General features: G+C 41.7%; 1 protein-coding gene across 1 annotated transcript in view; it reads left to right on the forward strand.

Annotated features, from left to right (window-relative positions):
* DYNC1I1 (dynein cytoplasmic 1 intermediate chain 1) overlaps nucleotides 1-12,281 on the forward strand; it is a 370,725-nt gene that overhangs the window by 232,590 nt on the left and 125,854 nt on the right. The window contains exon 10 of the mRNA XM_061166296.1: nucleotides 7,233-7,358. Within this exon, the coding sequence (XP_061022279.1) occupies nucleotides 7,233-7,358 (126 nt within the window). The remainder of the gene's footprint in view (nucleotides 1-7,232; nucleotides 7,359-12,281) is intronic.

Raw genomic sequence — 12,281 nt, forward strand, 5'->3', positions numbered from 1 at the left:
TCTAAGTGCTGAATGATGTAGGGCTGATAGCAAGTGCTTTCAGGGTTCAGTGGAGATTGGAGTCTGTGCCTCTGGTTGGACAGGGTGTCTTAGAAGACTGGGATTAGAGAAAGGGAGGGGAGAAGAGAGTGTTCCCGGCAGAGCAGTGAAGCGGATGATGTGAAGAGCCCCATGTAATCGTGCTGGGGAACAGAACACTGAAGAGGAATGTAATCCCCCGCAACCAGACTGTCAACAGCCACAAAGTGGGTGAGTGCTCTCTCCTCTTGAATCTCCTCTTACATCTGAACAAGAGAGCATGCAGGGCACAGTTGTGCCGAGGCTGATGCAGGCAGGGGTGTACCCAGCCGCTTCCTGCCAGCCGGCACGTGGGTGGTCTGTGAGCACGCTCGGCTATGTGTGCAGAAATCAGATCCAAGGTGGAGGAAACACTTAGTGCGGCTTGTTCACTTGTTCACAGCCTGGAGATTACACAGGAACCTTATCTGACACACTCCTCAAGGGCAGCTTTTCCTGAGTCCCCAGGTCTGCTGGTAACGCTCCTGGAGGAGGTGGCGGGGCCCTCGCCAGGAGGGCTGGTCCCCAGCTGGCCTCGGCATGGGGCGGACATCTACCTGTTGCCCACAGGGAGATGTGTCTCCACACAGGATCTTGTGTATTGTTCTTGTTGCAGGAAGTGAAACTGGAAAGGGCAGAAGTTCCACCATAGAGACTCTTTTATCGGTTTTCCCCCATTTTCGTGTAATCTGTCATCTACACTGTGGGGAAGGGGTTTGCAATTCTGAAGACTGTATTTTATATGGAGCATAAGAAAAAGGAACGAGAATCCTTAGTTCCAGAGTAGCGTTGACATATATACACTCCCATGTATGCAGTAGATAGCTAGCGGCAAGCTGCCTTGTAAGTCAGGGAGCTCAGCTCCAGGCTCTGTGAGGAGCTAAAGGGGTGGGTGGGGGTTTGAAGGGAGGCTCTAAAGGGAAGGGCTCTATGTATACATACAACTGATTCACGTTGTTGTATGGCAGAAACCAACACAACATTGTAAAACAATTATCCTCTGGTTAAAAATAAATTTTAAAAAAGGATAATAAAGGAATTTGATGAACACAGCACCAAAGAACTCTTAGTTTCTACATCGTAACAATTTAGTGGAGTTCAAAGAACCAACTTTACATACTTATGGGATGAAGAGACTCCCTGAGTAAATCTATATGGAATCCAGTGATGTTCAGAAAGAGGAAAAGGACAGAGGCATAGTCTTCGAGTCCAGTAGAGGTGTGTGTACTTATGAGTGCAACAGAATGGACAGGGTTGGGGGAAGGAAGAAACTGTAAGATTCCTGCATAGCTTTGCTTCGGGCTCCTGGATCAAAGGTCTCCTTGGTCTTCTTCCTAAACGAGAACACTTTAACTTTGCAATATTTGCAAAATAGCCACCAGTCATTATCCCCTGAAGGACATTTGGGCACTTGGGGAATTATGCCAACTTTGCTGTTCATCAAATATTAACAGAGGGAGTCAATAATACTGTGCACATTTCACATGTGCACAGATTTGGCAGTTGTATACAAAACCAGATTTATGATCTTTCTCCCACCCGGTATATTCCTGTCACATGTGATTTGCATCCTCTAACTTTGGAGTCATTCAGGATACAAACACAAGGAATCTTTTTTATTGAAGTTTAGTTTATTTACAATGTTGTGTTAATTACTGATGTACAGCAAAGTTGTACATATGTATCTGCGTTCTTTTCTCTGTTATTTTTCATTGTGATTTATCACAGGATATTGAGCATAGTTCCCTGTGCTATACAGTAGGACTTTGTTGTTTATCCATTCTATACGTCTGCTAGCACCAACTTCCCTCTATTCCTCCCAAGTTCCCCCCTTCAACCACTCACCCCTTCAAGTAATCTTTGATAGCTCATTTAATTGCCAAACCCAGTCAAATTTATGATAGCATAAAGACCCCCACTGTCACCAGTTCAAATCTACTTACCTGTGGAATTGATACCTAGTTTATGTCATGCCATCTTCTTCTTGCTTTTATCAGGAAATAGCTTCCTATCTGGTCTTCTTGCCTCAATTCTCTATGCTGTTGAATCATTAAGTACTTTTTCCAGGTTACTATTTGTAATAATTACTTACTTGCTCTCAATGTCACCTTGAGCAAGTCACCTGACTTCTCTTGGCTTAAGTTTCCTCATTCACAAAATAGTAATCAAACTTTGCTCAAACTTTGCTTATTGTGAGTATTAAATGAATTAATATACTTTAAAAACTTAGACTTTAATAAAGTGTCTAGTATAGTAAAAGTGCTCAATAAATGTGGCATAGTAATGAAAGTAGTGGTCTAATTAGAAATATTAACAGTTGCAGAGTATGACTCCCAGCGTAAAGTCTAAAATCATTAGCCTATATTCAGTAACTTCTTGAGAATTAAGAGTTCAAGAATATTCTTGAGAATATCTTGAAGCATCTCCAGCCCTTTAATCTTTTTCAACTCTTCGCCTAACCTGCCTCCCAGCCAGGTGCTATAACCTAACTGTGTCCTGAATGTGTTCTCCAATGCATTAGTTAAGAAAAATTTAGCCCTGGCTACCTTCAGCGAAAAGGGAAATTTATTCTAGTCACTAGGGTACTCAGGGAATCCACGGAAAAAACAAAGAACTGGGCCTCAGGAGTATAAATCTGGGCAGCTTGAGGAGCTTTACCAATAGAATGCTGTCCTTACCTGACTCATTTGCCACCCAGGGATTCTGTTTCTCAGTGCAAAATTTACAGTGACCGAGGTGGAGAATGGGATCAGCCAAGCCGGGATGAGTGAATTATCCCTGGGATGTTAGACCCCTGTGTATTGTAGTTTCCAAGGACTGGGAGAATGATTGTGGACCAGGCCGGTTCCCAAGAGAAATCTCCTGCATCTGTGTTTGTACCTTTGTCTATACTTTTCTCTTTCTGCTCTCCTAATCACTTTCCCAGGTGACTGGGCCCAGTCAATCTCATTTCTTCTCAGAAGTCCTTTTCAATCCCTCTCCCTGGCATACCACATTCCAGCTGAGGTGGTTATTTTATCCTCTGTGCTTTGATAGAACTCCTTTCCTATCTCCATCTTAGCATGTTCTGCTCTTCTATTTGTGTTGTAGTTTTTTATATGCATGTCTTACCTCCTTCTACTAAATGGTAAGTGCCTATAAAGCAAAGCATGTTACTGTTGATATTCTTGTCCTGCATTTTGTTTACTGTTTTCTTAGTGTGGTAAAAGTCACATAATATAGAACATACTATTTTAACCATATTTAACTGTACAGTTCAGTGGTGCTAAGTACATTCACATTGTCGTGCCGCTCTCACCATCATCCAGCTCCTGAATTTTTCAACTTCCTAAACTGAAATTCTGTCTCCATTAAACATTAAGTCCCCATTCCCCCTCCCCACTCCCCACCCCCAGCTCCTGAAATCTACCAATGTGCTTTCTTTCTTGTCCCACATTTTACCTACCACCAGTGCCTTACATAGGCTTCCCTGGTGGAAGAATCTGCCTGCAATGCAGGAGACCCGGGTTTAATCCCTGGGTCGGGAAGATCCCCTGGAGGAGGAAATGGCAACCCACTCCAGGACTCTCCTTGCCTGGAGAAGCACGTGGACAGAGGAGCGTGGTGGGTTACAGTCCACGAGGTTGCAAAGAGTTGGATATGACTGAGTGATTAATACACTTTAGTGCCTTACATATGCTTGGGGGCCACTTGAAGCATGCCACAGCGTGAGAGATGTGGTCTTGAAACAAATAGACTGCAAGCAGGATCTCACTTGTCATTTATTAGCAACGTAACTTGGAACAAACTCCTTACCCAGTTTCTTACCTGGGCTACTTTGTCTGTGGAAATGGGAAAACCTGTTGCTTACTTTAGAGAACTGCAAGAATCAAATGAGTGAACATGTCACCCAGCCCTGTGTTGGCTGCATAATGAACACTTAAAGCATGTTGGTTCCTTCCTCGCTAGTAAATGTCAGATTTTATTTTTTTATAAGAACAAACAGCTTGAGAGCAGATCTGGCAATTTCCGAGTAAAATTCCCCTAGGTTAATTATTAGATAATTCAGCCCTGTGAATAATCACAAACTTCCCAGTAGTTGATATTCTCTTTAAAATAATAATTTTAATATTTAAATAATCATGCAGAGAATGACTACTTTTTGTTGGAAAATAAGAAAATATTGATTAGTCATGTTCAAACAAACATACTAGAGGAGACTTTGAAATCACAAACACTTTCATGACTTAAGAGTTAATCAGTATCTTTAGGCCTTTTGATCCCAGTTATAGAAATTACACCAAGAGCATTTCACTGGTATTTGATGAAAACTCTCCCTGTTTTCCAAAGGAGTTTTAAACCCAATAATTGAAGATTTTTTTTAAAGTGGGAGCCAGCGATGAGACCCAGATGTGAAGCTGTGGGATATTATTCCAGACACATCTGGCTGCTCATTGGCCACTGTAGGAGTGGTGTTGATGTTTATAGAGTTGCCTTTTCACATGTGACATAGTTAAACTTCAGATGGACAGTCTGGAGACTTCTGTGTTTATCTGGATGTTAGTTTCTTTGAATGGGCTTTGAATCAAAGGCCTTTCTTAATAGGCCTTTGATTCATCCGCTGAGGAGTGTTTTCTAATAAAGAATGATTACTTCCCCTGGTGGCCACATACATGTGTATCATTGCAGACTTATACTTCCTCTGTACCAACTGGCAAGTTGTAACTCTCTGCGGCTTTCTTAAGCTGGGGGAGTTCAAAGAATGAATAAAACACATAGAAGACTCAGGCTTAATTATTTTTGATAGGAAAAAAAGCTGATGTTCAAATTTTTACTGACAAACTTATGTTAAATATATACAGTATAGTGAATAAGAAGGAAAAAAACTAAAGTATCCATGAGCAAAGAGTGGTATGATCTGCCATAATCCTGATAATCCTGATACTATATTTAATGGGGCTGCCTTATGGAAATCCTGGGTAGGAATGACATTTTCATAAAATGTACTCTAACTCATAAATACCTGCCGTGAGATCCAACCTGTTTATTTCTAACACTCAACACAGAATTCATGTATGGTGAGTAGGTATTTCTACTTGCTGTAGAGTCCTCTCAGTTATTTTACTACTTGAGTTTCTTTTACTTGAGCTTTTAATTGTTGGCATTATTTAACAACAAAGAATTAAAGATAGGATCTTGCCGCTGAGCACAGGGTCACTGACATAATAAAGGTTGTAATTCAGTAGATTTTGGCACAAGTTTATCATGCTAGGACTTACTAGGCCTGGATTCAGAGGTCAATAAAACCAAGCCCCTACCCTCAAAGAGCTTACAATCTAGTCATGGACATAGACTGGGAAAAGCCATAACGTGCCTTAATATGGGGACATAGATAATGCTAAGGGGGCTGATGAGAGGCAGTGAGGGGTGGTGAGTGATTAGGTAGGATTGTCCGGAAGACTTGATGCCTACATGGAGTCTTAACAAATAAGTGAATGATGTAACCAAACAGGAGAGGCTTTTCAATGACAGTGAGTGTCAATTTGTGGTACAGAGGCTAATACCTATGAACCTCAGAACTAGCCCAGTGAGGCTGGGTCATAGGTAGGAGTTGGGAGGAAAGAGGGTAAATTGTAAGAGATTAGGGTAAGAGGGTAAGATTAGGGTAAGAGATTAGGGTAAGGTAAAGAGGGTAAGTTGTAAGAGAAAGTAGAAACTAATAGATCATGTGTGCCCAGTTGCTCACTCATGTCCAACTCCTTGCAACCCCAAGGACTATAGCCCTCCAGGCTCCTCTATCCATGGGATTTTCCAGGCAAGCACTGGAGTGGGTTGCCATTTCCTCCTCCAAGAACAGACCATGAAGGATCCTAAATGACCAAGATTTTATCTTGAAAGTAATGATGAGCCATTAAGCTATTCTAAGCAGAGAAGTGACTTAGCCAAATATGTTTTGTAAAGTCATATCGACACAGTATGGAGAGTGGAGAAGGTGAGGGTGGGGTCTGGCGAGCCGAGAAGCAGAGAGTCATTTAAAATAGTGTTGTCTTCATCCAGACAGGAAATTCACTTAGGAGCTTCTGACCTTGAGGATAGAAAGAAGCATGCATTTGAAAGGTATTGAGGAAGTACTGAAACAGCATGTAGAGAGGAAAGAGGGAGGAGTAAAAATGAACATGGAGTGTCTGGTCCAGACAGTCAGCACAAAGTCCTAATGAGATGAATGTTGAAACGTTGGAAGAGTAGTAGGTTTTTGTAGAAGGCAACAAGCTCATTCATTTTCCTGTGCATTGCATCTGATGTGTCCAGGGACAGCCTTGAGAAATCTCCAGTAGCTGTAAAATGTGCACCTTAGAGAGCAAGCCCAGAGATAAATATTTGAACATTGTCACTATATGAATGCTGATTAAAGCTATTGATGAGATCACCAGGGAAGAATGTGTAAAAAGAGATCAGCAAGAGAACAGAAAACAGCCCCAGTCCCCCATAGGTAACAGGAGGAACTGTAGAGGCTAAAAACAGTGGTTTGGAAGAGTGGGAGAGAAAGGTGTCATGGAAGCCAACATAGGAGAAAGGAGGAAGTAGCCCAAATATCAGACGCCACAGAGAGGTTCAGCGGTGTGTGTAGTTGGGTAGTTCCTGGTGACTGTGACAAGTGCATGGGAACGTTGTGGGTGGAAACCAGATTGCAGTGGGCTGAGACACAAAGTTGGTACTAAGTGTGTGCTGTGCTGTGCCGAAATAACTTGGTCATGTCCAACTCTCTGTGATCCCATCAACTGTAGGTCAGGTTCCTCTGTCCATGGGATTCTCCAGGTCAACAATATCGGAGTGGGTTGCCATGCCCTCCTCCAGGGGATCTTCCCAACCTAGGGATCGAACCCAGGTCTTCAACATTGCAGGCAGATTCTTTACCAGCTGAGCCACCAGGGAAGCCCAAGAATACTGGAGTGGGTAGCCTATCCCTCCTCCAGGAGATCTTCCTGACCTGGGAATCAAACCGGGGTCTTCTGCATTGCAGGCAGACTCTTTACCAGCTGAGCTACCAGGGAAGCCCCGGTATTGAGTATGCCACAGCATAAAAAGAAAGTACCATTTCACGTGTGTAATACAGCGTGCGTCTGTCGGAATAAGAATCTTTCCCTTGTGTTGTCATCTTGGCGTAACCCATCCTGTCTGTGACTTCTTCCATTTAGTACCCTGAGCTGATGGTCGCTTCCTACAACAACAACGAAGATGCTCCCCATGAACCGGATGGAGTAGCCTTGGTTTGGAACATGAAGTTTAAGAAAACCACACCAGAGTACGTCTTCCACTGTCAGGTAGGAGTCAGCGTGGTAAAAATAACTGACATCTCCTATGAGACCAAATACAGCTCATGCCACCTTGCATCTGTTTCATGTGGAGAAGCAGCACTGAGTTTAAAAATGGAATTGTTGACAATTTTGGAAAATTCCCCCACAGTAACCCAATGTTTTGGGAAAGTGGCCACCCTCTCCAAACAGTTAGGAAGCCTGTGTGGGGACTGCGTGTCATTTTCTTTCTATTTAAAACAGCGCCATGAGGAAGAGTTTATAAAGGCCTCGCACTTAGGAAGAAATCCGGGTGTACCACTTCCTCTGCTTAGCAGGAACATATGTTTGCCCACCCACGTGGACATCCTCAGAGCAATAGCATTTCAAGTTCCCTCCTCTCTCTGAAATGCAGCAGTTCAATGCGATTTCACCAGTTTTAAGTTGCCGGGCACCATCTTACTTTACAGATAATAATACTTTGGTAGCCAGTTTAGGGGAAGGTTTATCACCCGCTTTCTTGAATTGTGGAGAAATATAGACACTGTTTCTGGTTTGCAGCTAGTTTGGGATGTTTTACTGCTTGTGTCTGCTGACACATAGGTCCACTCTCCCATTGGACACAATACAGGCTGAAATTATGTAACAATTGTCCTGTTGCCATGGCTCTGCTGAAATAATAGGCCTTGGTAGTGGCCAATATACCAAGCCGGTATTAATGCCCCTCTCCTATGATTATGCACAGGAAAATGCAAACAAACTTAGCTCAAAGTTTCAGTCCCTCAGAAATTACAGTTCAGAGGTCCTGAGTGGCAGATTACTCTGAAAACAAATCCATCAGTTGAAGAGAGTGGGTAAACCTGTTGATATTTGAAAGCTTAGTGCCATTTTATATCTAAGAGCTGAGTATCATTTTGAACTAAAATATGTTTAGACTTTAGAACATTATCAGATATAATTTGAGGAACAAGGACTGCTGGAATAAAGGTCCTAGCTTCAACCTGATTGAGTAACCTCTAACTCTGACCATGTTTTTCTAATTTGCTATCTTAAAAACAACAAGAAGTCCTGGTCTGCATAGTAAATAACCTTTATTTTTTGAACCTTTGAAATGAGAACAGTTTTTTCTTTCTTTCTTTCTTTTTAAGATTATCAAATTTGTCAGTCTGATATGCTCTTTCTGTAAACATAGAAGCACAAAATCCTAATTTTATTCAGTTTAAAGAGTTTTGCTGAATTACCGAGAAAATACTAAAAGGATTATGGGATAAACAGAAGCACATTTTTTTTTTTTTTTGAAAAACAGCACCATTTGAAGTATTTTGAATAGTGTATAAATCATATACAGAATTTTTTTAACTTTAAGAAGTGACACACTATATTGGTCAATGTACAAAATGTTTATCATCATTAAAAAAATTTTTATTATTAACTAGCAGTAGGTCGCCTGTGACAATAACAATTTGAGAATGTGCTTGACATTCACAATGTTGCATAGTAACAGGTCAGTAGGATCTAATAAGTTGAGTGAAGACACAAATTCCAGAAGGTTTAGGAATTAACTGGAATTTTCAAATTTTCAAATTGTGTTTTCTGACACAATGGTTAATCCTAGCATTGACTGAAAAGAACATCCTTTCTTTTCATCTCCTGCTATCTTTGGGATCATTTACAAAAAGCTTCAGCAGAATGCCTTTAACCTTATTTTCACTTGCTTTTTAAATGCTCCGATGTATGTGTTCTGGAAGAAGAAGTGCTCTTGATTTTTTTTCAAGTTAGAAGTGCTCTTAATATCCTACCAAAAGATGCTGACTAAAGTATTTCTGTATTCCCCCAAATTCCTACTACTATCTTCACTTCATCTGGTGACCAGAAGCAGAATGGGAGTTCTAAACCCTACCTAGCATTCTCACTGAGAAAAGGAAGAATTCTAATACTTTTAAACTTTGGGGTTAAGTGGCATGTGCAAAAGAACAATCTACTGATTTAAATGTTAATCACATCTAAAAAAATACCTTCACACCAACGTTTAGACTTATATTTGACAAAAAAAGCTAGGTACCATAGCCTAGCCAAGCTGACCCATAAAATTAGCCATCATACTTGGATTTCACGTCAGATCAATCCAGGAACCTAATGCACTTCACAACTTCTAAAGTCCTGCTGGTTTCAGATCACTTTGGGCCAAGAAGCAAGTATACCTAGAGTGGTCAACTTTGAAATTATTGGACATCGGTAGCTTTCCTTAGAGGTGAGAATAAAAAAGCAATAATTTGAGGACATCTGACATTGATCTATGAAAATAAAAAAAGAGATGAATACATTTTGAGAATCTTCTTTTTCATTCATTGGCGTAAGCTCCTGTCACTCCTTAGATGTGAAACCGTGGCTCAGAGAGCCCATGAACTTGGGTTGACGCCTGTAAATGGCAAAGCCAGGTTTGAAGTCAGCGCCTTCTTGCCCTGAAGCCTGTGTATTGCCTTCTGCTGCTCTTATCAGGAATTCAGCCAGTTAACACCATGCAGGTGTGTTGCATGGGGTCGGGAAGGAGTGAATAGAGAAAAAAAATAGGACAGAGATGTGTTTTCTATTAATCATTACAATCACCTGGGCAACTTTAAGACCTCCTGATGCCTGTGTATCACCCAGAGATTCTGATTTACTGAAACCTTTACCAGGTGCCTTCATAATCTTATTTTTAGTTGTCCCCTTAAATGCTCCAATAGATGTGTTTTAGAAGAACATATACTCTTGATTTTTTTTTAAGTCAAAAGTACTCTGAATATCCTACCAAAGATGTTGACTAAAATATCTCTATACTCCCCAAATTCCTACTGTTACCTTCATTTCATCTGGTGACCGGAAACTGGTCCGGGTGCTTAGCTTTACCTACCACTCTTACTGAGAAGGGGAGAATTCTAATCCTCTGAAACTTTGGGGTTATGTGACATATGTAAAAGAACAGTCTACTGATTTAACTATTAGTCTGGGGTGTAGTCTAGTCATTTTTGAGAGCTTCCAAGTGAGTTGAATATGCAGCAATAGTTGAAAACCCCTGCCATGTAGAGGAGAGATGAATAAAGGGGGTGATCAGTCATGAGACTAGTTGACTTCTTCACTTGAATGTATATGCCCATCATTCATTTTTCCCCTTTGACCCAAACTAGAGTGGAATTTCTTGCCTTTGCTCCTCTGATGCCCTGCCACCTGACCCTATTTGAGAAATTTCCTACCCAACTCCCTGCCCCTTCTTACCACGTCCCCCTCTCCCACACACACTTATTCCCTCTGGCTCACTCGTTGCTGGGATCTGCTTCTGTGGTGGTCAGAAGAGCAAGAGTTGTTTTTCCAGGAGGGGATTCAACCGTGTTGAAACTGACACTGCATGCAGTGGACAGTACCATTGCTCTTGGGATAGTGACCTAGCTTGCCATAGTTGATCTCAATGAAGTTTGAATCACCACCAAGTAAGTAACAGTGGTTGCAGAAAGAAAACGGAAGTGCCGTGATCCTGAGTATGCCTGAGCTGTTGGGAGACCAAAGCAGGGTTAACTTGGACACCAGGGAAGGTGTGCGTGACTTAGTGGCTGGAGGTGAGGTGGAGAGAAGAAGTAACAGGACAGTTTGGTTACCGTGAAGTAGCCATGGTAGGTCAGGGGGAATTTGGAGTGGCCACAGAACTAAAAATAGTGACATGTAGAAATGTTAGCCACTCAGTTGTGTCTGATTCTTTGCAACCCCGTGGACTGTAGCCTACTGGGCTCCTCTGTCCATAATTTTCCAGGCTAGAATATTGGAGTGGGTAGCCATTCCCTTCTCCATGGGATCTTCCCAACCCAGGGATGAGACATGGGAGAAACCAAAACCTCCACTCACTGACCTCTCACTGTCTTTGTTACACCCCTTCTAATCATTAGTAGAGCTTATTTACTACAGCTGGTCCTCTCTAGACACACTCACTGAAATTGGGTAGGTTGAACATGTTTCCACATTCTCCTATGATGTTCTAATAATTTCAAAATCAGTTTGCTTAATAAGAAAGGGGGCTGAGGGTTGGGAGGAGCTGCGAGTGCCTTATGATTGTACTTTTATCAGTTTGGAATAATTGCATTAGTTGGCCATTTTTTGCTGATCTCTTACGATTCTCCATGTTTTTGGCAAGCGTATATAGTTGCAAACAAATCCTATGACTCAGAAAAGCATCATTTGGGGCACTAGAAAATACATGCACAAGATGTAGACATCAGTTCAGTGTTCCTTTGCAAAGACTGACAGGCTTTTATCCTAATGGTAAAAAGATTGCAGGAGGAAGGCTCCTTTCTCTCTGAAAATAGCAAGGCCAAATACCCTCTACTTTCGTGGGCAGTATTCTGTCTTTACTAAACTGAATTTTTAGTATGGGCTCTGGTTCTGCGTTTTCTATTTTCATTTCGAGAACAGGCATCCTTACTTGGAAAATATCAGTGGACTCTGCATAGAAATCAGTCCCTGGTCCCCACCACACCATCTGGCAGCGAGCGCTCCTGCTGTCTTCTGTAGTGGCTTCCCCACACTGTCATTAGATTATGCATCTGACCACCCTGCGTTGCTTACCCTGGTGTGGTCTTTCTCTTTTAAAACAGAATGAATAGAATCAGAAATACATATCTTAGAATTAGCTGCATTGAGGAAAGTGGAAAAGCTATATTTAGAGGCTTGGCTTTGTCAGAGGTTTTTATTTTTACTTTTATTTTTTTCCCGATTTGGTTTCTTTGTCCTTGGCATTCTCTTCTTGAGGATTATCTGACAATGACCTGAAATGGACATAGACCCAAATCGCTCCTGACTTGGGGGTTGGAGCGGGAAGCAGAATGTGAAGTGGGGTTCATACCAACTAACCTCATTTGTGCCCATGTTTAAAATCCTCAGCTGACTTTTTCCGCATCTTCTCTTCTCATTAAGGTTCTATAAAGA

The sequence above is a fragment of the Dama dama genome, chromosome 18 (genome assembly GCF_033118175.1).
Source record: "Dama dama isolate Ldn47 chromosome 18, ASM3311817v1, whole genome shotgun sequence".
NCBI classification, from domain to species: Eukaryota; Metazoa; Chordata; class Mammalia; order Artiodactyla; family Cervidae; genus Dama; species Dama dama.